This window comes from Strongylocentrotus purpuratus, unplaced genomic scaffold, assembly GCF_000002235.5.
Source record: "Strongylocentrotus purpuratus isolate Spur 01 unplaced genomic scaffold, Spur_5.0 spur5_scaffold_21, whole genome shotgun sequence".
Taxonomy (NCBI): Eukaryota; Metazoa; Echinodermata; class Echinoidea; order Camarodonta; family Strongylocentrotidae; genus Strongylocentrotus; species Strongylocentrotus purpuratus.
Window position 1 is genome coordinate 15,484,115 of NW_022145607.1, and position 26,818 is coordinate 15,510,932.

Here is a 26,818-nt window from a genome sequence, read left to right on the forward strand (position 1 = left end):
TGATGATATGATGACAAAATGCTGGTGATCTTAGTGATGATGATGTTGACGATGATATGGGTGATGATGATGTTTACTGTGATGATGGTGTTGATGCTGATAGTGATGATGTGATGATGATAATAAAGATGAGGAAGGTGATGCTGATGATGATGTAGATGATGATGTAGATGATGATGATAATTATGGTGATGATGATGATGACAATGTAGACGACGAGGATGATGATCAGGATGATGATGACGACGAAGATGATGATAATGATAATGTAGAGGATGATGACGTGGATGATGACAACGACAATTTTTGAATGTGAATAACATACAAACAATGATTGGCAATGGGCTTTTAATGGATGGTAGCAGGGATGAACTTGTTTTGTGTGGTAAACTAATGATGATTATGATATTAATGATAGTGATGTGAATGACATCTTTCTAACAGATAATGAGGAGTATACCAGAAGCATCCACTCAAATAGTCAACACAACAGGCTTGAATGCAAGACTACTAGTGCCTTCATCTTTCATTGTAAGTACATATACATTATCTATTTTCTTTACATACAATCAATGAAATATCCAATTGTAAATTGATAGTCCTGTATATATGCATACAAATGTACATGTATATGTAGCTTAACAATCTTCTCTTCCTGTGTCTGCAATATGCAGTCTGTTTGGAGTCAGAAGAGTTAACTGGGAGGGATATTCTTCCTTTCCTACAAAATGGAATTGAATTGAAAATTAAAACTCATATACTTTAACACACAGATAACGCCCTTCTGGCTCTGAACGGACGATACACTGCATGTGATTCACAAATATCACTTGAAACTATATACACTGTACTGTACTTTCGCACATTTATACTTCATATTGTCATTTTACTCTCATATACCGGTACTGTAATTATCTCATAAATGTGAGCCATAAAGGGTTCTTTGTCTCTTTGATGATTTGGGAGGGGTATTCTTATTTTTCTACTCTTGTACTTCATTTTCTTAGAGAATTCAATAAATAAAAGTTGCATAATGTTGTATGATGCATGTGCAACTTATAAATTGTAGATAGATAGATAGTCGAATTTATTTCACTCCTCATAAATTTTTTTTTTAGATAAAATACATACAGTATCGCATACATAGAAAGACAAATTAACATAAGTTACAAAGATAATTATACATTGTGTATGTCTATGGCATTTTGTATTGAAAGCTGCATGTTTCCTCCTCTCATCATCATGCTATATAGGAGAATGCAGAGTCTGTGGGTATCAGCCTTGTACCCATCAATGGGGGACTGGTGGCACCCAGCAGGGCCAACCACCAGCCCCTCACACCAGAGGAGACCCACGGGGTCGACGCCCCTGATACAGCCTCGCCCGATCCCGAGGATCCCTTAGAAACAGAGGGGTAAGTTATGGTTTCAGACAGCAAAGTCTGTGAATGTCCCTTTAATGATATGACAATATTCGGGCACCTTGCTGCCCAAGTATCGCCATGGTTCGGGCAGCATGGCGCCGGAATATAAGCTTATATATTGTAAAGTTATGTCAAAATGAAATTCAGTTTGCCTGTGTTTTAGAGCAATTTTTGAAGTCGTCAAGACCTCTTTCAGACTTTCTTGAACTAAATCACTCAAAGCTCTTGTATTTGTGTACAGTGTATGTATGTTTGTTTATTAATCCCTCAATCTCAATCTCTGTTTTTTTGTATGTTCCTTTAGGTATATACTGGGTTAGTGGTTTCATTCACAAAATTGTAATGCATTCATTGCTACCTTCATATTTCTTATGATCATTAATCTCTCTTATTGTCTCTCAATCACTGCTAGGCTTGATGACTTAGAGGAGGTGGTTCGGACTTCCAAGTACTGCAAGGAAAAGTCACATGTCTCTTGCATTTCAGCAGACGAGACAGACAGCGGTGCTCAGGATGTCAATCAAAATGGAGTCACGCTAGAGGTATGCTCGTTATATACATAGTAGATGGGGATTTTTAAAGCCAAATTGGCAACACTATTTTTTTCTGTTACGCGATTCCCATGAAAGGTTGTGAATCTAAAATGTAAATACGTTAATTGAAATTTATGTGGGCTTTAAAATGCCAATTTTAGGGAAGACAATTCTTTAAATCTATAAATGTATTGCTAATTTGAAGATTTCAGTTCCTATTCAAGATTTTGTAGGATCCGGTATGTATTTTTTCCCTGTTATTAAAGAAAGCAAACAAAACAACAACAATTAAAAAACATATTATTGCACCTAATTTTTCAATTGGCACCAAGCCATTTACATCTTTCACTATAAAGAAAAGCACTGCTGTTCAACTAACAAATCAATATATACTCAATTTAAATTGATTACTCAATATTTAATATACATGTAAATATCAATATTTACTAATCAGATATATATTGTATTTACTTTGTTTGTTAGTCTACAGTAAGAGTGATAACAAAATTAATTTGCTTAAACAATATAATACTGGACTCTACTTGACTGTTGATCGTGTTTAAATGTGTACAAACTTTTGAACTCTGTATGTTTTTCTAATATATTTGTTTGTGTTGAAAATCTATTATTTGTAAGAATGCAGTCTAAATAATCATTTAATAGTTGTACATCCTGAAATGTGAAAACCAAATGAAACTTGGTCTATTGTACATACATTAGTCAGATGTAGCAAAATTCACAATGCTCTTTTCATCCATTTAGAACATGATAACTTTCTAGAATCTTTTAATAACTTGAAAGTATGTAATACCGGTACATATAATTTAAAACGTATGTACATGTACTATTGCATTAATTACTTCTTTGTTTCTCCATTTAGTACTTTCAAATCCTGAAAAGAATTTTGCAAATTTATTGCAGGCTATACACTATATTAGAAAGATTTTTCAGTATTCATATTTTCTTCATTCTGTATGAAAATTGAGAATTGAGGTGTTACCCGTAGTAGTAGTAACATGTTACTAATTTGAAATACACCTGTATGTATAATGAACAACTGCATGCATGATTATACTTTTATTATCCTCCATTTACTTTTTTTACATCATGAAAAATCATTTAAATTTTCTGCAAACATTACTTAAAACCTGCTCTCTATTTCTCCTGAACAAGGTCGATGGATTCCGATCCCTGACTAATCTGATTCCTGCTATTGCCGGCACTTCTCTTTATCCTCTCTCTCCTTCTAACTCTCAGGCAAGTAATATCAGCTGCATGTTACTTGTTCATAGAACACATATACAGTTGCATGTACATGTAGGTGAGGAAATCATCTGTTTAATTGTTGGTTTGTTTGTTTTACCTGACTGCTAAGAAAGCATGTGTATGCTTGTAAGTAAGCAACCAGGGGACTGACGGCTTTAAGTCCTCTCCAAGGGTTAGAATTATGTAGAAAGCTGATTAGATAAGAGGATAATTTTATCCAAGCTTTGACTGTCATAATGTACACGTGTCTAATTATTACTCTTTTTCATCTTCCTACATAGTTTTTTAAAGTTAGACTCTAATATTACAGTATGTGCCAATTTCTGTAAATGAAAAATCATAAGCATTACATTTTTTGAATACATATGTTATATATTCCACTCTTTCACTTTTTACATGTACACGTTCATTCATACATAGAATGATATTTATTTGATGTTAATATTTGTATATTACATATCCTTCTGTCATAAATCGAAAGTGTTTTTCATATGCAGATTTTCTTAATATCTAATTCACCGTATTTATTGAAGTTTATCATTACATTTTTCTATAATTCATTTTATTGTTTGTAATTGCATTTAACATTAAAGTAACATTGTACAATGTATAGCATATCTCCGAAATCCCTGCATGGTTTCCACATTGTGTAAGTATGTATTTCACGGGAAATGTAGATAGTCATTTTGTACATGCATGTATTTATTTTGGTTTGTGCAGTAACATAACATACAAATACAATTTAGAGCCTCATAGAAAGCAGTTTTTAAACAAAATCAGCATCCATGTGTATGTGTATAAAGTGCAAGGCCCTGTTTCATAAAAATCATTATTAATAATCAATGTTACATTTTATTTGACAAGTTTGCTCTCAGCCAATCAAGTGCCACAATTTCAGAACCTTGTATGTGTAGCGCTTGGATACTTTCATATATTCTCAACCAAGATGTTAACATTTAGAGAAATAAATTACATATTTTTTCTCCAAAAAACAGTCTGACAAGATCTATGGGATTGTACGTGAGGTTGAGATCAGCCATGGTAAAGAGAGAATCAAACTCAGATCACCCCTTCAGGTAAGGCTTTATCATCTGCACAGAGCTATATCCCTCGGTAGATGTAATAATAATGCCTTTTGCGTTCTGGAAAATCCCTTGGACTGACAAAGTTAGTAATGAGGAAGTTCTTAGAAGAGCTGAAGTGCAAAGGAAAAATGATAAGTAAGATGTTGATTAGGCAGTTGAAGTTCATGGGTCACATTACACGTAAAGAAGGCCTAGAGAATCTTGCTTTGAAAGGGAAAACTTGGGGAGGAGGAGTAAGGGAAGAAGGAGGATACTTTGGATGGACAGTCTGCAGAAATTATTAGAAGAGAGAGGAGTGAAAGAACTGGGAGTGGTCCTAATGAACAGCATGATCGCCAAAGTCAATCGATATGGCACCTAGAGAGAGAGAGAGAGAGAGAGAGAGAGAGAGATGTAAATACAAATGATTCCCTTATTGCTCTTATTATGAAAAAACATTTCTGTGCATGTTTCTTGTGTGTTGTTGCTGTTGTTGTTATTTGAGTGTATGAAATATATAACACAAGTTTGACTTCTTGTTGAAGGGAATTGGTAACATTGTTGAGAATGTCAAAACATGCTTTTAGTATGGTTCTCTATGCATGATATTAATAATAGGTATATAATTAACCATTTATGAAAGCATGAAATAAAAAGAATATTATTTATCTTCTAAAAATGTGAAAGAACATAATGGACTTTTCAAAAAAAAGATTGTCAAAAAGTAACAACTATTCAAATTTCAAGCAAAAAAACAAATAAAACATTGTATTGTGTTTCAGTGGTCCAAAAAAAAGTCCAATGGCTTCTATTGGTAAATCAATAATGATAAATCAAAATCGATTTTAGCAACTGTCCACCAATTCTCATCTGAATTTACTACAGTCCATTTATGTCTACAAAACATTATTGAGCACAATACTTGGGAATATTGAAATGTGAGGTTTGTATACAGGGCTCAAATTAATTTTTTGTCCACGGGGGCTCTTCCCCCCCAAAAAGAGCCCCCGTGAGCCTTCTCACGGGGGCTCTTTTAGTACTGACGGGGGCTCTTTTTGTATACAAAAGTCCATTGAATTGGTACCTATGATACTCCTTAATTATTTGCTATTTCATCATTATCATTTCAATCAGCATTTTCCCTCTTACAAATTTACAAGCTACATAGCTGTTACTGGCAATTTTATATACGCATACAACACTGATCTTTATGATGTCTTTAACGTGACATATCTTCTTCTCCCCTTGCAAACGAGAAAGAAAACAGGTCATTAAAAGGGATTAAGCGACAAATAATGATTGTGATTCAAATTGATGCGAATATTTGTTTGAATAAGCACTGCTATTCACCCGAATCTTCTTTGTAAAAACAACTTTTACAAATCTCAGCCATGCTTACTGAGTTGAGACGTTCCATTCAATGTAAAATACTCATTAAAGAATACACTTCTCCTAATCTGAAAGTGATCTTACAACACAGTGGCAGATTTGCAGGGCTGAGATTTGTAAAAGTCGTTTTTACAAAGAATATTCTGGTGAAAAGCATTGCTTATTCAAAAAAAAAATCCTTGCATCAATTTGAATCACAATGATTATTTGTCACATGATCCTTTTATTAAATAACCTTGTTTTCTTTTTTTGTTTGCAGTGTTTGCACTGCGAGCTGAATCGGTAATAACTAGGCCTACTCATAAAACGAGAAATCTTGCACGCTAATCTAAATTCCATTTCATTGGTTTAAGGTTTAAAAATTGAAACTCAATATTGTGTTAAAGTTATAACAGAAAAGATAATCTTTGTTTTATAATTCCACGGGGGCGATTTTTAATTTTGCAATCGCCCCCGTGAGCAACCTGACGGGGGCGATTATGTAGCTCACGGGGGCGAATCGCCCACCGCCCCCGTGTATTTTGAGCGCTGTTTGTATATATATCTTAATAACAAGTTTATCACCATAGTCAGGTGTCAGGTGTTTACATTTTGAAATGGAAGTGGGTATTGAAAATACTGGACTGCAAGCCTACAAAATATTCTCAGTAATCACTCCTAATTTCCATCCGTCTTTCTTTCTTTCCCTTTTTCTTTCTCTCTCTCTCTGTCTCCTTGAGCAGGTAGCCAACCACTGCTTGGTAGCAGTGCAGCTGTTCTACAAGAAGCTTGATCTGCAGACCCTCCATGGGGCCATCATACCAGGGTTGGATGAAGAAGAGTTCACCAGTCTTGGTATCATCCAGCCGGAGGAGGTGATGGACATACCGGTCATCGTGGCCTACCATGCGGGCATCTATGCATGTCCAGTAGACCAGGGGTAAGACTATAATGATAATGATCAAGATGATGATGAAGAGGAGGAGAAGGAGGAGGAGGAGGATGTGGATAATGGCAATGATGAAGATGGTGTTGGTGATGGTGATGATGATTGTGAATGGCGATTGTAATGGTGACAATGACAGTGATGATGATGGTGATGGCGATGATGAAGATAACGATAAAGGTGGTGATGGTAATGATGTTGATGATTATGGTTATCATGATGGTGATTGATGATGGTGATGATGATCTGGTGATGGTGGTGATGATAAGGAAGAGGAGGCTGAAGAGATGAAGGAGGGTGATGATATTCATGGATGCCTCATTTACACTGTTTAGCTGGATTCAGAACTTCTCATTCTTTGCACATTCATATCTCTTTCCTATCATGAAATTGACTTTCATCTTTACCATTTTTTTCCTGGCTAGGCTCATGCTTGCTCTTATCACATCAGTGATATTATTTCAGATTTGAAAATCATTCTCAAGCTCCACATAGGAATTCATTATCATCATCATGTACATGTACAAGTCATTCATGGGACATGGGTATGCATGCCCATTGCATCCATAATGTGATCTTGTTGGGATTGAAAATGTAATTCTATGCAATTTCATGTAAACGCGTGCATGGCTCTTTCACATCAAGTCAAAAGTCAATGATTTAGCTATCTTTTTTTCACACGCTGTTTAGTGCATACCCTTTTCACACAAACATTGTGATCTCTGACTTTAAACAAAGGTTCATGTACCACATGTAATGCATATGCATGTCCTGTTCACATCAAGTAACTGAAATCAGCTTTGACCTCTATCTGTACATACAAACATGTACATGTACACGCATACCCCATTCACATCATGTACGCGATCTCATACCACACTGTATCCATGCAATGAAAATGCATGCCCCATTCACATCAATAAAATGATCTCAGACTTGAACATGTTGTTCATAGGTATGGTGTGAGTGAGAAGCCCATCCTGTGGAAGGATCTACAGGAACCGGCCGAGATGTCCTACCTCTGCCCACCGAGCAAGAGAGGAGCGCTTCCACCATTCTACTTCAAGGTCAGTATTAAAACATGTGTACAGTATTTTAGATTGTATTATGATGTATTTTTAAATAATAAATACATAGCAGCCCAAAAGCTGAATTGCATATCGATTCACAATAAAATACAGTCAAACTTGTCTATAGTGACCACCCAAGGGAAACACAAAAAGTGGTCTTACATGTAGTAGACAGTAATCTTTGTAGACAGGTTCCTTTAGTACATGTTTCAATGAGAAACCACTTTAAAGGGAAACAAAAAATGTGGTCTTTGTAGAGAGGTGGTCTTTGTAGACAGGTGGTCACTAAAGCAAGTTTGACTGTAGCAGTAAAATCGCATTTGAGTTTACATGAATATACATTAGTCTTAACAATTTGAAAGCAAACCATAGTTCAAGTCAGTACATTATAAGAAGAAGAATCCTAGTATTCCTAGGGACATTGTTTTGTCACGCTGAAGGAGAGAGAAGAGTGAGATGGAGAGAGAGAAATAGAGATATGACCTTAGCTGCATGTAACTTGTAAGATGGAAAATGTCAACTTAAATAAATAATAATGATGATGAAAATTTAGGAGTGTCAAGGGTAACAATTAAATGGAAATTTGAAATAAAACTCTAATGTTATCTATACATGTATCAGTATTATTTTTTGTATTGTATAATTGTTCATATGTGCTGTCATTATTGTGATGTGTTGTTAATAAATTCAAATTCAAATTCAATTCAATTCAAAAGAGCCCCCATCAGTACTGAAAGAGCCCCAGTGAGAAGGCTCAAGGGGGCTCTTTTTATTTTTTTTGGGGGGGGGGGAATTTATTATTATTTATTAATTTGGGCCTTCCAAAAACATCTAAGCTCACAAAGATGTAAACAATTATGTTTGCATTTATTTCCCAAATTCTCTCTTATAATTTTGTGCAATACTGTAGGTGAAGAGGAAAGACGAGAAGATCCCTCGCCCAGAGGGGTTAGAAGATGCCCCCTGTTACACCCTCAATCTCTACCCACCGGTCACGTTACATAACTACCTCCCCTATGATGTCGTCTACACCCTAGAAGTAAGTTGATTGGTTGATTGAAGGATTTTGATAATTATCTATTCTCGCAGTCCAAAGACTGAATTAAAATGGGTACAAAAGTTTACAATGTATATACATGATAAAAGCAATTATACAATATCGTTGCTGTTTTCACGAAGTGACGGTAGTGAAAAAAAATTGCATTCACTTTGCGTTACGATTTTCCTCACTACCGTCACTTCGTGAAAATAGCAACGATATTATTAAAACAGTTCAGGCAATCAACATTGAAATTCAAATAAAAGTGATATTCAGACTGCTAAAGTGTTAAAACATGATGAAATTATGGAACAGATCATTGCAGGCATCAGCATCAAACAGCGCCCTGGAAATTTCTTGCATGTAACGTAACTATAGAATTGCTGATGATTACCATACTTTATTGGAACAACTTGATGTCGGGTATACAGAGATGCCAAATGTTTCATTTTTGCCGTATTTGTTTCGTTGTTTTGCTATGAATACGGCAGTACGTTTTTTGTATGTATTGTTACGTTTTTTTTTTGTTTTTTTTTTTTTTAGTGAAGTTTTTCTTAATTTCCGATTTGTGTCGTAAGTGTATTATGCACCTATGTCTTCAAACGATGCATGCAGGACGGTGATACGGGCCCCAAACTGCGCACATTGCGAACAACCCACGATTACTGTATGCACGTCGCGCTCCGATCCGGGTACGTATACGTGGTACTGCCATTTTTTTTAAGCTGCTCGATTGGGCGATACACTGTATGTTGAGAGATTCATAAGGTGAGAGATTTTTTCAAAAATACTTTTTTTTGCTCTTAAGAATTCTTTTTTGTTTTTGATGAAGGTTGGCATCTCTGGATATATAGCCAAATGATGTCAAATTCCCTGTGGAAACCTACTAACAGATGTTTTTCAAATCTTGTTTTACATGCATTGTTAATGTACAATGTACATGTTTGAATCCTGTGGAAGATTATCATTTTACATACCAGTATATTTTATTTTACTGAATGACAGGAAACAGGTCTGAAGTTCTTGTTGAAAGGAGACAAGATGGCGATATACTCCACAGATCTGTCTGAACCACAAAGCATGAAAATTCAGGTAAGAATATAGGAGGAAAATAAAAAGAATATGAGAGAAGCCTTTCTTTTGCTTTGATTGTGACAGAATTGTAATTTTTATAAATTCCAATTATCCAGTTGATATTGAAATATATCTACACATAATAAAGAGACTTATAATATTTTATTCTTGTGTAGTGCACCTGGCACTCGTAAACACATACACACTCATCAGTCTGCAAGAATCTTCAACTATGAAGGAGGTTTGATGATCCCCAGTTGTGAACTTTTTAAAACAAAAGACAAAATCACACACTATCCTTAGAGAGATGTCATTTTTTGACCTGCTTGAGAATAATGTGACATTAGACAAACTGGCTCCATAACCATTTATGATGACATTCCTTTTTTTTCATACAATGCACATTACAGTCTAATGAACGATTCCTTGTTGTATTCCTGACAGGTCAAACAGTATCTCTCTGCAAACTGGGAGGGGCATCTCCCGGTCTCCAGGGAGATGAAGACAACAGAATCCATCACCATGGCAACCAAGCAGGTTCACTCTGACCAGCGCAAGTACCTGACGCTGTGGGCCCACAGCTCCAGCGAGGGAGGATCATGGGATATCTTCCTCTACTCGCCGTACTGGTTCGTCAACAAGTCAGAGCTACCAGTTGAAATAAGGGTGAGAGCTTTGATACGCCAGGAGAGCCAATGTCCTGATCATTCTTTTATTTGAATATTATGGTCATTCTTAGGGTCAGCCACATGTGTAATTCAATGATCCATTTGGTTTAATTATATATATATCTCTATATGAAGACTCTAATTCCAAAAGGAGCTAAATCGATTTGTGTAACTTCAGAGAAAAAAGAAATTGTCTACCAGATTTGTTTACAATCAATGGAAAAGTAATATTAGAAGGTGAATTTTTTCATAATTTAGGTAAATACTTTTGTTGAAAACTCAATTTTCATCAAAAGTGGATTTAGCTCCTTTTGGAATTAAGCTCTTCATATGCTTCTGGAGAATTATGATACTGTATATTTACAGTATGTAGCAATTGTCTTTCAGAGACGATGTAACTTATTTCATACATTTTTTTTCCAAACCCATCTTATTTTTTTAAATAGGCATCTCGATCAAGGAAGATCTTCAGCACGCACTCCCTAAGTGATCCAGTTCTCTTTACGTTCTCAAACTCAAAGAGGAAAAAGGTGAGCTTGTAATTCCTTGGAAATTTGAAGATGTCTATGTACTGTATACATGTGCCTGTTCAAGTAGGTCTTTCATGATTATTTCAAGTGAACTCTTTTTATCATCTGACTTCAAAGATAAGCTTGAGCCAAACGATTTTAGTAGAAAATGTATTGAGGCTGAGTAATGAGCACAGAAAGATAAGGAAATCAAGGTAAGTAGGCCCGACACGATGTGCTTATTTACACAGTACAGGTCACTATATGTGCAAATTATTTTACTGGTTCAAACAATCAATCTACTGCAGGAGAAACAATCAAGAATTTATTAAAGCCATGTTCTCTCAACATTCTCATACCAGAGCTCAAGATTAGCTCTAATTTTACATTTACATTGTATCTATTGTTTCCTTTCAGGCCAAGTTGAGAGTGTTTGATTCCATCTGGTCATCTTCTTTCTCCTTGGACACAGTAGGGAGCTCAGGGGTCGTGATCTGTAAGGACGAAGATCACGACAGAACGTATCAGGTGGGTAAAATACTCTTTGTGAAACACTCCCCATATGATATAGCCTTACCTGGAGGGGTGATCTGAGTTTGATTCTCTCTTTACCGTGGCTGATCTCAACCTCACGTACAATTCCATAGATCTTGTCAGACTGTTTTTGTGGGGAAAAAATATGTCTGTATGCAAGCTTACGTACATGTATTTACAGCAAAATGCTTCTTCTAAATATCTAGACTGCACACAGTGTTCTTCAACATATGTCCTGTCCTGTCATGTTGTACATATTTAATGAAAGAGTCAATGGATAAACCGAGAGCTTGGATTTTTATTTTCAAGTTATCGCTCTGTAAAGAAACAACATGCATGTAGGTATGTGCTAAACTATGATTGTCTGGAGCCCTGAAACACAGCTTAGTAATTAATCTTTTTTGTAATCCATATTTTTAGGATTCTGTAAGTTTTCATTTTCATTTTTGGTAGGATTCTTCTTGTTGTAAGCGCTTTGGGCCACCCTGGGAAAAGCACAGTATATAAATAATAATAATGATAATGATAATAATAATTGATTGCTAAGCTTTGTGTTAGATAAAATTGTCATAAAAACTTTAAGATCCTCCATGAGCCATAACTCAATGAATAAAAACAAATAAAATGTTTACATTGACACATTTATATTGGCAACAACATTTTATATCTTTTTCTATATCATCAATAATATCTCTTAACATATATTGTACTAGATCTTTTGTTAAATGATTTATTCCATTTACTGTACTTGTGATTTCTTTTGTGATTGCTCATAGTTTTGGCTGGACATCCGTATGTCTCACCTACCCTTCACCAAGCTAGTCACCCTCACACCCTACTTCCTCGTACATAACAAGTCTGACCAGGAGCTGTCCTACGCGGAGGATGGGGTCAAAGCTGGGGTGTGGGTCAATATTAAACCCTCAGAGGTAAGAAGGGGAAAAGATAGTTGGGAGAGGAAAGGGAGGTTGGGAGGGGGGTTGAGTGAGGGAGTGCGTTCATCCACAACAGGAATGACTTAGAGCTATCTACCCTGAGGGTGGGGTCATATGTGGGTCAATATCAAACCTTTAGATGTATAAAGAAGGGCTTGAAAGGATAGGGAAGGCGAAGGAATATTGGGGGAAGGTGAAGGAAATTGGGGAATGGAAAAAGAGGTTTGAGGAGGTGATGGGAAGGGGTAGTGTCATATCTACAAGAAAACCAATCAAGAGTTGTCCAATGCTGTCTAATGGGGTCAAAGCCTCCCAGTTTCCAGAGAGATGAAGACAACAGAATCCATCACCATGGCAACCAAACAGGTTTGGATCAGTATCAAGTCTTTATAAAAAGCCCATTAAGACTTGATTAGGAGGGGAGACCATATAATCTGGAACTTTGTGTTACTTGACGCTAGTTTTCTATCACACTTGAATTACTTTATTAGGTGCTTCCATTCTGGCCCGGCTCTGAGTCCATGAAGCTCATACTACGGAGGTCAACGACCCCTGATAACCTGAGTTCACGACCTTTCCTGATAGACAGACCCTGCACCACCGTTCTTAGAATGGAGAGAGGGGTAAGTCACCTAACAGTAGTTACAAGTGTTAATTATTTTTGGACTTTGGAACATTGTCTGCAGGGTAAACCTGTATGTCGAGGAACGCAAGGAAATGACTGTGATATTAATGATATTACATTCCTATCATATACCTCAGGGCACTCACCAGTCTGATATCATGTTTCTTTACAGACTGGTATCACAATTCAAGTTGAAGGAGGTGTTCAAGAGCCTACTACTATTACATTCCTAGCATATACCTCAGGACATTCACCAGTCCGGTTAGATAACCTGTGTGATGACCTCAACCTTAGAATCAATCAAAAGTAAGTCACCTCTGAAAAAAGAAAACAATTTGATGTGTGTTTATGCTTATTATTGTATGCATGGAATAATGTAGCATTACTGTGTTGCCATATATTAATTAGGCATGTTTACTGGTTTTCTAAACTGATGAAAGATGTTTCTCAGGCACAATAATCAATGAAGTTCTAAAGTCCTATCAACTTGTACAGAGCTAAGATTAATATCAAATTACGATTGGTTTGACAGGATTTGAACCTGCATATATGCAGAAATGTTGGATGAGCAGCAATTAGAGTTGCATATCTACATGTATGTTATAAAAGCTAAATTTACACATTGCTTTTTGAAAGGTATACTTGGCCATCAAACCTGTCGTCTATAATCTGCGTTTTAGTGTTATATTAGGAATCTCAAATGATTTTAAATCTCTTGCTCATAATTAATAATGATGTAGCGCAGATGACCTCTCATTGCCATGTAACAATGTGGCAAGTAAAAATTGACAGAAAATTGAATGGTAATTATTGAAGTGATAAAAAACTATGAAACATCTTTTTTGCAGGAACAATGGAAGTCGTCACCTAGTGCGGCCTCACCGCAGTCTGCTGTACACATGGGATGACCCCACTGCAGAGAGGATCCTGATGTGGAACCTCTACAATAGGAATAAGAAGAGCTTTGAATGCCTAGTTGAGCAGGTAATCATTGCAATGACTCAAGTAAAAATGATCTTATGGTCTAAAGTTTGTCAAGTTTCAGAATTGTATTCATTTATTTTGAAAAATTCCCTAAAAAGGACTATATATGTAGTTTAAACACATGGGCCCTTATTCTGGTGGAATTTGAATCTGATCTACATTTGCCACACTCAACCCAGGTGATGTAAATGGGTACCTGGCAGAAATTAATTCCTTGAAATGCTAGAGCACAGTAATGGTAGCTGTGCTAAAGCCAGGGTAACAATCTCCCTCTGCGCCTCAGAATAGTTTACTAGATTGATGGCGCATAGCAAATGCTGTAGAATTATTATTATTATTTATTCTTCTGTCTGAAATTGGTTAAAGTAAGTTAGTCTGAGGTCTGATTTTTTTTCTTAAATTGTTAAACATGATACTGAATTTCACTGAATTAGTACAAATGTGGACCATAGAGGATAGATCACTTATTTCTCTTCAAATTGGCAATTCTAGAATGCTATTTCCTTCTGACATAAAGGTAATACAAAGTTTTGGGAAATATCGAAAATAGGGTGGATAGTAAATCTTAACAATATTGATATATTTGGATGCCCCTGTGGATGTATTATAAACACTAAAAAAATTAGCCCCTAAAACACTTCTGTTTTCGAGAAAAATTGAATATACAAATTTACCGGTGCTCCCGGTAAATTTTGATAAATTTCAAATAGCGCCTATGGCCGTACAATGGTAACTGCGACCATGAAAATCTCAGAATATGTAGTTGTGATATATAATTTCAAAATGGAAATAGCTAATCGGTCGATTTTAATCAAAAAAACATTGTTTTATAACTTAATTAATATCTTGACCTTGAGAGGGAGCTATATGACATAAGAAGTTTATTATTTACAATTTCATAATTTTAGACTCGATTTCAACCGCAACAACGATCAATGAATATTGTAGGAACGCATACGCTTCCAATATGTTAATTTGAACCAAATTCAAGACCCCATACCAACACTTTGTAATACCTTTAAAAACCCCAATAACATGCATCTGATTAGAAAAGAAAATGCAATTTACTCAATTTTATGGGATAAATGAGTTTGTATTTTTCCCTTGCATTGGAAAGTTGGAGAAAGTGGTGCTGATTTCTGAGAATATTCATCCTTCAAACCACAATTTATATGATTGTATGCACATAATTTAAAATACTGCCAACAGCAAACACTTTTCTTGTTTTTTTTCTCCAGGATGGTTGGGGTAAGGTGATGGTGAGCTTAGATAGTGTAAATCGAAGCACACTGCCTGGTGATGGACTCTATGTAGAGGGAGATGATGCAAGTGTCTATAGCACTGATGATGGTGAGGATGAATTATAGTCATGAGATGATCCTTGCTTTTTTAATACTGAACTTATTATCTTGAGAATGACTGTTGGCTATTACTTATCAGAAAAAGTACATGTTCATGATGGAAAGGAACACCACCTGTTCTTTTAAATTTATTCTCCTATTTTCACTATTCTTTCTCTGATCTCTTAACTAGTGCTTTGTTTTTAACAAAGCAAAAGAGAATACTATCAGAAGTTTGCAAGTAAACCTACAATTGATGAAGGATCATCATGCCCCAAAGGTTTTGAGTGTTACATTACTTTGTCATCGTCTACATTTTTACTATCTTGAATGGTTGAATGAAAAGGTAATTTCAGAGTGAGTTTTGTGTTTTCTGAAGAGAAAAGGTTGCATACATGTATGATTGACATGTACAGTTTAGTTGTTAGATTAATTGTATAATAAATTCAGTTGGTTTTAAATCAAATTTGGATTTATCTTCACATTCTTCACATTGTTTTGTATTTTGTTCAGAGGGCGTAACAGAATCCGATGGCCTCTTAGATCACCCTTTGATGAACAAGAAACAGAGAACAACAATCTACTGGGTGTCTTACATGGATGGGCTTCAGAGGGTCCTGGTCTATACACAGAGCTCTAGGATAGCTAGAGCAGCAGCTCAGGTAATGATGATGGTGGTGGTGGTGGAGGTGGTGGTGATGGGGGTGGTGGTGATGGTGGTGGTGGTGATGGGGGTGGTGGTGATGGTGGTGGTGGTGATGGTGGTGGTGGTGATGGTGTTGTGTTACATGGATGGGCTACAGAGGGTCCTTGTCTATACACAGAGCTCTAGAATAGCTAGAGCAGCAGCGTAGGTAATGATTAAGATCGTGATGATGATGGTGGTGGTGGTGGTGGTGGTGGTGGTGGTGGTGGTGGTGGTGGTGGTGGTGGTGATGATGATGGTGGTGGTAGTGGTGGTGGTGCTGGTGGTGGTGATGATGGTGGTGATGGTGATGGTGGTGGTGATGATGGTGGTGGTGATGATGGTGGTGATGGTGGTGATGGTGGTGGTGATGATGGTGGTGGTGGTGGTGGTGGTGGTGGTGGTAGTGGTGGTGATGGGGATGGTTATGATGGGGAAGGGGGTAGGGAAAGGGGCTGGAATTTGGGGGTAGGGCATGGAGAGGAAGAAGAATAGCAGATGGAGGAGGATAAGGAGATATTGACAAAAGAATAGTAAAAAGTGCATCACGTTCATTTGCCCTTTACATGCTATCAGGGTACATGTTTCATTCATGTTGCCATTGGATTTATGTCCACACACACAAAACGTGCACCATCTCCATTCCATTATAATTATTCCATCAGTTTTGGCCACTACTAGGGAATTTCAAGCCAAATTTCAGCGTAGGATTTCCCTCATCTTCACATATACCCATAGCTTTCCCAAGTTAAAAGTGGTAAAAATCAATGATGTACTTAACTTTATTCCCTGTCCTCTTTACAGTCCAACGTCTCCGAGCCGGCCACCCTGGAGTTCCTAGCCTCTCTCCAAGGCATCGGCGTATCGTTGGTCAACACTGCCTATGAGGAGGTGGCCTATCTGAGTCTGTTCAGCTCCCCAGCCCGCTGGGAGGTGGAGTCTAAGGCTAACAGGTGGAAGGCACTAGGGATGGAGCTCACAGGGGTTCTAGAGAACGCCTGGAAACACGGACAGGAGGTCATTGTTGATGACAATGGAACGATACAGGTTGGTTATTCTGAGAGATTCCAGATTCATCCATTAAAGGACTGTAATTTTCATGATATATATTTTTTACTTGTGCTCCATCAATGTCGTATTATTTCATACAAAGGAAGGTGATAACATTATTGATGATGAAGCTCTGTATAATATTTATTGATACATGCACATGTTGACTTCCAACAATCCCTTGTGTGTTTAATGTGTGGCTTTGTTATTATGCATTTCAAACTCTGATTTACATTTACAAATGCAAGTCAGTGATGGTTAATGATCAAGATAAAAAACAACTTTGTTTAAAAACCAAATAATGTAATTTAAATATATTGTCTAATTTTTAAAATCTAAATTTATGTGTGGACTAAAATGTTTTCTTCTATGAAATTCATTTTGTAATATAAAATGTATGTGTGCTTGAACTTTATTTTGACTCTTTCCTTGTTCGTGTAGGCTGATCTGAGAGCACAAACCATAGCCAAGCCAGTACAGGGAGCTCTAAAGAGGATCCATAACCCAGGGTTGTGGATCCACTTCAGGAAGTCAGACCACCATCAGGGACTGCATCTCAAGATACAGAAGATACAGGTTAGTGATGGTGGTGATGATGACGATGATGGTTGTGGTGGTGATTATGATGATGATAACGATGATGGTGATGATGATGATGGGTTGGTTGTGGTGGCGATGATGATGGTGATGATGATGATGATGATGATTATGATGGTGGTAATGGTGTAAAGGATGGTTGGTGGTGATGATGATGATGATGGTGATGGTGATGATGATGATGCTGGGTTGGTGGTGGTGGTGGTGATGATGATGATGGTGATGATGATGATGATGATGATGATGATGATGATGATGATGATGATGATGATGATGATAATGATTATGCGTCGGTGGTGGTGGTGATGATGATGATGATGATGATGATGATGATGATGATGATGATGATGATGATGATGATGAAACTGATGATAGTTGTTGTGATGATGGGCTGGTGTTGTTAATGGTAATAGTGTTGGAGATGCTAGTGGTAGTGGTAGTGGTGGCCTTGATGATGTTGTTAAAATGTTTCTTGCCATGAAGCTGATGGTTAGGATTTGAAGCTATGTGGGGATTGGGGACTGGGGAAAGGGGAGCAGGAGCAGGAGGATGAGAAGAAAAAAAATGATTATGCCATTACTCTTTATTAAGTTCATCATTAATTAAGGTTATTACTGTGACGGAAATGATGCTGTTACTGAAATGAGTAGTACTACTTCTTCTACTAATGCTTCTGATGTAGATTTTGATGATCATGCTGCAGGTAAATAAAGAAGAAAGTAGCAAATATTTCAATTGAGTTCTGATACATTTATGTATTAACAGAAATCTATTGTATCCATATAGAGACCATCTAAAATGGGCTAAGATTAATTCGCACTCTTTAAGAAAAAAAGGTTTTCTCTCTTTAACACCCCTCCACCCCTTCCCACCAAATACCAAATAAGAGGCAATTTGATGGTTATATCTTATCATACTTGTTTCATTTTCAGATTGACAACCAACTGTTTGATGCCTACTTCCCCAATGTACTGCATGTCAATGCCTTGCCTAAGGATGTTCTGAAGAAGACTGGTCCCCGACCATTTGTTGAGGTGTCAATTCTCAGAAGACAGATGCCAGAGTATGGTGCAGACACTATCAAGTAAGTCTGAGAAAGGATAGATTACCAGACTTATGCCTATCTCTACTTTATATTACCATAGAAAAAATGTGGGAGGTGCATGGTGTTGAGAGTGAGACCTTCTTCTTTTAAAGAATATGAATAAATTGCATTGTTTTTTTGTTTTTGAAAATAATATACTTTATTTTTGGGGGAAAATTTGGATATTAGAGAAGATTTGCAAAGATACAGTCATGCACAATTATCAAATTTGTGACAAGGATAATCGTTCTTCTGCACAAGTATACTTGGACTACATGTAGTCCAAGTTTGAAAATTTTTGATGCCACATCATCTATTTATAATTGAATGCAATTCTATTAATGCTTTTAACATGTGCATTCAACTTCTTCTCAACTAGTTATTTTCACATCAGTGCTCTCCCAGGTGTTTCATCAATAATTCGCAAACAATCCATTTCAATTTGATTGGCTTATTGTCTACAGGTACTTCAAGGTGCTGGTGCAGGAGGCTAGCTTAAAGGTAGACAATGGTTTCATCCTGTCTGTACTAGATGTCTTCTCACACCTGCAGGAGGAACAGGATGAGGCAAGTGATAGTTAGAAAGTAACTTGTAGTCTCTACTTCAGGTTGTGTTTCAGTTGGGAATTGGAAGTTGTACTTCTAGTTGTATTTTAAGTTAGTGAAAAGTGTGATAAAGACCAGTCAGAGAAATTTCATCATATATTTTTGTTTAATGAATAATTTTCTCAAACTGTATTAAGCCTAGGGGAATATGGAAGTGTTATTTTTTGTTTGTTTGTTTTTTGCCAGGGGGGGGGGGGGTTGGAGATAAAGACTTGATAAATCATGAACTTTAGTCAAATTCCATTGATTCTGTATTACTTATGTATCATTCTGAATTTACAATACGTTCATTAAACAGTGTGTTGCATGTAAAATATAGATATACAGCACTACAGTATAATCATAATCGAATTGAATTACTACGGACTTTCACCAAGTGATGGTTGTACTGCTGCTTCTGATAATGATAATGGTGTTGAGAATAATGATGACGGTGATAATGTTGCTGATGATCATCATAAAAGTATGAAATGGACTTGATATATGATTTTCTGTACTCAAGATATTTAAAATTATTTGGGTTTTACTTGTTTCTGTAGGTGCTGTCGTTGCGTGCGGATCTGAACTACATACAGAGTTCACTCAAGGAGACGTCTAACACCATATCAAGCAGTACAGCTAACCCAATCTTCTTTGAGTTCTTCCATCTGTCTCCACTCAAGGTAGGAAAAAAAGATGATGGGCCATTCCATGTTTTCTGGCATGATACATGCACATGCGTCAGAAATAGTATTGTCATGATACCAGAAGGAAAAGTGGAAAGAAACTTGTTGAATATTTTGCTGTATTGTTCTATCAGGATATACTGTGTGCTGGTACTGCTGGATAATTTAAAAATGTACACTGTACCATACATTATTTCTGATGAATTGTATAATGTATAATTGTGTAGATTGCCAAGTTTAGGCTATCATTAGAATGCCATATGTAAAGAGAGAATTTCTCTAGAGTTAAAATCACGTGGAGTCACTCTAATCTGAACCCATTGAAATAGTAAGTTTGAAATTATTCATGATGAAACCCATAGAAATTGCCTTTTGAATCAATATTTATCTGTCACTGGAGGACTAGTATTTTGTCCTTCATCAATAGTGAACATACCGATACCTGACATCAAGCCTTCTTTTTCATTAAAAGTAACAAACCTTTCTGTTCATGTACCTTGGATGTGCAGTACATACAGTAGTCTTTACTTTACTCATAACATTTGTACTTTTTACCCTTAGTTCATTGTGAGTCTATCACTCAGCGGTGAGCCACACATAACCAGTGATAAGCCTGGATCCTTCCAACGTGATCTAGGGCGTGTCCTTCTAGAGAGCATCGGCTCAACTCTCACAGAGGTCACGGAGGTAGAGCTCAAGTAAGTCACCAGGGGGGTGTTTTACAAAACTTGTCATCAGTGACAAATGACAGTTTTTGTTATAAGCTACTGAAATCCTTGCTTCTGATTGGTTATCAGCAGATTTGTCACTGATTTTTGTCATTTGTCAGTGATAAAAGGCTTTGTGAAACGGGTCCTAGGAAACACTTTCCGTACCTTAGTTCGCAAGTCCCCAAAATGTACCTTTATAGTTGTTTACTTAGGACTTACATGTATTAGGACATCACCTTTAGTGGTATTTGTATCATCAAATGATTAAGAATGTTTGAATTGCACATGAATATGTCTTTAAGTGCTTGAAAAGTGTCCTGCAAAATAGTTTTCAGTGAATATACACATATTAAAAGATAACTGTATCCTTCATTGCTTTTTTTCCTTCTAATCGCATGTATTCACAGCAAGAGTTCAAAATGTGACTGATTATTAGCACATAAAGCATTGCCATCAGTGAATTTTTTTCCTTTATCTTCTTACTATTCATAACAATTTATATTGCATCATACAGTATCTTCAATTACTTAAATTTTACTCAACATGTACATGTATGAATGTTTATATTTTACATTACATCTACATGTTTAATTTCTCGATGATTAACCTTTCAGACTGGGTTACTTTGAGAGAAGGAATGCCCTGTTGACGACGGCCCAACTAACATCTGAGGTTCAGGCTCACTACATCTCACAGGGGATCAAGCAAGCCTATGTGTTCATTCTAGGATTGGATGTGCTAGGGAATCCCTATGGGTTGTACAGAGATGTGAAGGAGGGCATCAGTGATCTCTTCTATGAACCTTATCTGGTAAGAAGGAGAAGGATGGTGGTGGTGGTGGTGGTGGTGGTGATGATGATGATGATGATGATGATGATGATGATGATGATAATAATGATAATGATGATGATGATTGATGACGATGGTGATGATGATGATGATGATGATGATGATGATGATGATGATGATGATGATGATGATGATGATGATGATGATGATGATGATGATGATGATGATGATGATGATTGATGATGATGATGATGATGACGATGGTGATGATGATGATGATGATGGTAATGATGATGAAGATGATGATGATGATGATGATGATGGTGTTGATGATGATGATGATGATGATGATGGTGTTGTTGATGATGATGATGATGATGGTGTTGATGATGATGATGATGGTGTTGATGATGATGATGATGATGATGATGGTGTTGATGATGATGATGATGATGGTGTTGATGATGATGGTGTTGATGATGATGATGATGGTGATGGTGATGATGATGATGATGATGGTGTTGATGATGATGATGATGATGATGATGATGATGTTGATCAAAGGATCAAGCAAGCCTATGTGTTCATTCTAGGATTGGATGTGCTAGGGAATCCCTATGGGTTGTACAGAGATGTGAAGGAGGGCATCAGTGATCTCTTCTATGAACCTTATCTGGTAAGAAGGAGAAGGATGGTGGTGGTGGTGGTGGTGGTGGTGATGATGATGATGATGATGATGATGATGATGATGATGATGATGATGATAATAATGATAATGATGATGATTGATGACGATGGTGATGATGATGATGATGATGATGATGATGATGATGATGATGATGATGATGATGATGATGATGATGATTGATGATGATGATGATGATGACGATGGTGATGATGATGATGATGATGGTAATGATGATGAAGATGATGATGATGATGATGATGATGGTGTTGATGATGATGATGATGATGATGGTGTTGTTGATGATGATGATGATGATGGTGTTGATGATGATGATGATGGTGTTGATGATGATGATGATGATGATGGTGTTGATGATGATGATGATGATGATGGTGTTGATGATGATGGTGTTGATGATGATGATGATGATGATGATGATGATGGTGTTGATGATGATGATGATGATGATGATGATGATCAAAGGATCAAGCAAGCCTATGTGTTCATTCTAGGATTGGATGTGCTAGGGAATCCCTATGGGTTGTACAGAGATGTGAAGGAGGGCATCAGTGATCTCTTCTATGAACCTTATCTGGTAAGAAGGAGAAGGATGGTGGTGGTGGTGGTGGTGATGATGATGATGATGGTGTTGATGATGATGATGATGATGATGATGATGTTGATCAAAGGATCAAGCAAGCATATGTGTTCATTCTAGGGTTAGATGTGCTAGGGAATCCCTATAGGTTGTATAGAGATGTGAAGGAGGGCATCAGTGATCTCTTCTATGAACCATATCTGGTAAGAAGGAGGAGGATGGTGATGGGGGTGGTCATGATGGTGTTGATGATAGTAATGATGGTGTGGGTTGTGTTGATGATGTTGATTCTGGTAGTGACGGTGACAATGGTGTTATCAAGATTTCTTATGATGATTATGACGATATTGATTATGCTCAGTGATTATGATGTGGATGGTGATGTGACGATGATGACAGTCACAGTGATGACGATGATGACAGTCACAGTGATGAGGATGACGGTGACTACGATACATATTGCGCTTCCTGCGTTAGTATCAGTTAAAAATATATGCAGTCTGATGTGGTCAACCATTTCGATGTTGCTCAGTAGAAGAGTGTAATGATATTCAGGTTGTTAATGATATTAAGATTGTTAGTCTCTACGATTTGTGAGCCATGTTGCGAACAAGACATTATATATGATGCAACTAATAATATTTCTCTGTATTTTCCTCCTAGGGTCTAATCCAAGGACCAGGGGAGTTTGCGGAGGGTCTGGCCAAGGGTGTGCAAAGTCTACTTGGACATACAATAGGTAATATATTAACCTCTCCAAATAATTATCCTAACTAATTTATCTCTCTCTCTCTCTTTCTCAACTGTCACTCGTCTTTTTGTGTGTGCAAAGCAAGTTATACTCCTTTTTATCCCTCTGTCAGCCCAACCTTTTAGTTAAAATATGAATTCAATTCAAATGATTTTATTTCTCATGCGAAACATAATTCAAAGAATAAGTGAATTACAAAAATATACAATGAAAACGATAAACAAATTATAATAGCACAAGAAAAGAGGAACTAACTAGAAACAGAGTATTAGTTCCTCATCTGTCTGTATTCTTTCTTTTTATTTGTCATCTTCTTTGTGATTCAGACATTTGCTTCTTGTCTTTCTTCAACTTCTTCAAGTGCCTTGTCAGGGCCTGATACTGGTGCCCATGCCTTTGAAACCAGCCTGATCTTTGTCATGTATAAACTGGGTGCTGCACTTTGCTCACAGGTGACCCAGGGTGACCCAGGGGTGCAGTTTAACGTCTTACCCAGGACGTTGTTCCTTTTACCAGTGTTAAATCCTCAGTTTTGGAAGTCCAGGGGATGTTTCACAAAGATCCTAAGTTCGACTTAACAATTATGAGAAGCCATTTAATAGCATTTATGAAATTTTCTTGTAAAAGTTTTTTTAAAGGCATAAAATGTTGATTCAAATCATTCATATTCTCTATTATGAAGAAAATTTCATGTTCTTGATGTGGAATTTATAAAAAGTGTAAAATACTTGATTTTTCACTTTTTAATATATTTTATTTTAAGGCTACAATTGCTCTCCATAATGGTCCAACTTAGAGTTAAGTTTGACTTAGGATCTTTGTGAACCCCCCCCCCCCCCCCAGATATATTAGTACAAACTATCATCACTATATTTGTATTCCTCTCACTCTCTCTCTCTTTCAGGTGGAGTAGCAGATGCATTTGGAGGTGTATCCGGCACCCTGGGCAAGGCCCTCTCTGTTCTCTCTTTCGATGAGGACTACCAGAAGGTCAGTCTCAAAGACACTTGTCGTATTACAGATATAGTTATAATGCATCCTTATATTAATTCATTACTGGTTTTGTGATGCAAAGCGGGCCTCATATAGATTATAAATACACATGGGCCCTGTTGCACAAAACTTGATGGTACCATTGATGGTAACTTTGCCATCAATGGTAAGTACCATGGAAATCTTGACTGTGATTGGCTGTTGAGCCATGTTACCATGGTAGTTGCCATTGATGGCAAAGTTACCTTTAATGGTAAATTTTATGCAACGGGCCCAGTTCATGAAATCAGTGGGAAATCTTTTTATGAAGAATTCAAACCCACAAAATTAGGAGATGAACCAAAAAAAGAACAAGTCTGTATGTTAAAGTTGTATTAAAGATATGCATGCACATACATGTAGTCTTATCGTTCTTAAAGCCTCACTGTCCTACTTGTAGCTACTTGCTCCCTCTATATAGAAAATTTCCACAATCGGTGCCTGTTTGTCCCCCATGATCCTCTTTTTCTTATGTTAGTTGAGAGCTGAGTTAATGAGATAGCCACCTGTCAGTGACCTCGCTGTGTGGTCTAATCCCTTCTGGCCAAGTAGTATTGACAGTCTTTAAGTAAAATGCATGTGTACTGTAGATGTTATTTACTTTTTTATGCCTCCGCCACCGAAGGTGGTGCCGGAGGCATTATGTTTTCGGGTTGTCCACCCGTACGTCCGTCCCGTTTAACCGTTATCACAATATCTCAAGAACCATTTAAGATTTAAACTTAAGACTCGGGAATAGTATTTATTACCATAGGAAGACGATCTGATTAGATTTTGGAGTACGTAGGTCAAAGGTCATAGGTCACAGAGGTCAACTTATGAAATTCCTTGTATTGAGTTTGTTAGCGCGATATCTCAAGAACCATTTGAGATTTAAACTTCAAACTTAAGGATAGTATGTATCACCATAGGAAGACGATCTGATTAGATTTTGGAGCACGTATGTCAAAGGTCAAGGGTCACAGAGGTCAACTTATGAAATTCCATACATTGAGATTGTTCTCACGATATCTCAAGAACCACTGGAGATTTAAACTCCAAACTTGTTTAATTTTTGAATAGGCTAGTTTCCCCACAATGAATGTACCTACATGCAATTAAATGGATTCTGACCCCCATATCCCTCTGAAAGGGGCGTAGGGGCAAATATTGTGATAATTTGAATAAACACCAATTTCAGGCCGAAATGGTAAGGGGTGGTTCAGCATTTTGGAGGAAAATATTATATTTTTTGAATAGGCTAGTTTCCCCACAATGATTGTACATACATGCCATTAAATGGATCCTGACCCCCATATCCCTTTGTAAGGGGCGTAGGGCCAAATATTGTTAAAATTTGAATTATCACATTTTTAGGGCCGAAATGGTAAGGGCCGGGGTGGTTCAGCATTTTGGAGGAAAAAATTATATTTTTTGTTTAGGCTAGTTTCCCCACAATGAATGTCCATACATGCCATTAGATGGATCCTGACCCCCATATCCCTTTGAAAGGGGCGTAGGGGCAAATATTGTAAAAATTTGAATTATCACAACTTTCGTGCCGAAATTGTAAGGGCCGGGGTGGTTCAGCATTTTGGAGGAAAATATTTTTTTTTTTTAATAGGCTAGTTTCCCCACAATGAATGTACCTACATGCAATTAAATAGATTCTGACCCCCATATCCCTTTGAAAGGGGCGTAGTGGCAAATATTGTAAAAATTTGAATTATCACATTTTTCGGGCCGAAATTGGAAGGGCCGGGGTGGTTCAGCATTTTGGAGGAAATTTTTTTTTTTTTTGAATAGGCTACTTTCCCCACAATGAATGTACATATATGCCATTAGATGGATCCTGACCCCCATATCCCTTTGAAAGGGGAGTAGGGGCAAATATTGTAAAAATTTGAATTATCACAACTTTCGGGCCGAAATTGTAAGGGCCGAGGTGGTTTAGCATTTTGGAGGAAAATTTTTTTTTTTTTAATAGGCTAGTTTCCCCACAATGAATGTACCTACATGCAATTAAATAGATTCTGACCCCCATATCCCTTTGAAAGGGGCGTAGTGGCAAATATTTTAAAAATTTGAATTATCACAACTTTTGGGTCGAAATTGTAAGGGCCGGGGTGGTTCAGCATTTTGGAGGAAAATATTATATTTTTTGAATAGGCTAGTTTCCCCACAATGAATGTACATACATGTCATT

General features: G+C 36.9%; 1 protein-coding gene across 1 annotated transcript in view; it reads left to right on the forward strand.

Moving 5' to 3' along the window:
- The window catches only part of LOC584375 (vacuolar protein sorting-associated protein 13C), a 37,411-nt gene extending 12,701 nt beyond the window's left edge, over positions 1–24,710 (forward strand). The window contains exons 17-43 of the mRNA XM_030994175.1: positions 445–531; positions 1,254–1,414; positions 1,836–1,965; positions 3,130–3,213; positions 4,218–4,298; positions 6,398–6,594; positions 7,556–7,667; positions 8,581–8,709; positions 9,715–9,801; positions 10,228–10,449; positions 10,898–10,981; positions 11,378–11,488; positions 12,271–12,423; positions 12,921–13,052; positions 13,227–13,360; positions 13,903–14,038; positions 15,277–15,388; positions 15,892–16,040; positions 16,868–17,110; positions 17,555–17,689; positions 18,643–18,794; positions 19,259–19,361; positions 19,940–20,062; positions 20,627–20,763; positions 21,390–21,585; positions 23,514–23,589; positions 24,506–24,710. Coding sequence (XP_030850035.1) covers positions 445–531; positions 1,254–1,414; positions 1,836–1,965; positions 3,130–3,213; positions 4,218–4,298; positions 6,398–6,594; positions 7,556–7,667; positions 8,581–8,709; positions 9,715–9,801; positions 10,228–10,449; positions 10,898–10,981; positions 11,378–11,488; positions 12,271–12,423; positions 12,921–13,052; positions 13,227–13,360; positions 13,903–14,038; positions 15,277–15,388; positions 15,892–16,040; positions 16,868–17,110; positions 17,555–17,689; positions 18,643–18,794; positions 19,259–19,361; positions 19,940–20,062; positions 20,627–20,763; positions 21,390–21,585; positions 23,514–23,589; positions 24,506–24,669 — 3,630 coding nt within the window. The 3' untranslated portion in view covers positions 24,670–24,710. The remainder of the gene's footprint in view (positions 1–444; positions 532–1,253; positions 1,415–1,835; positions 1,966–3,129; positions 3,214–4,217; positions 4,299–6,397; positions 6,595–7,555; positions 7,668–8,580; positions 8,710–9,714; positions 9,802–10,227; positions 10,450–10,897; positions 10,982–11,377; positions 11,489–12,270; positions 12,424–12,920; positions 13,053–13,226; positions 13,361–13,902; positions 14,039–15,276; positions 15,389–15,891; positions 16,041–16,867; positions 17,111–17,554; positions 17,690–18,642; positions 18,795–19,258; positions 19,362–19,939; positions 20,063–20,626; positions 20,764–21,389; positions 21,586–23,513; positions 23,590–24,505) is intronic.
- Positions 24,711–26,818: the final 2,108 nt, after the last annotated feature.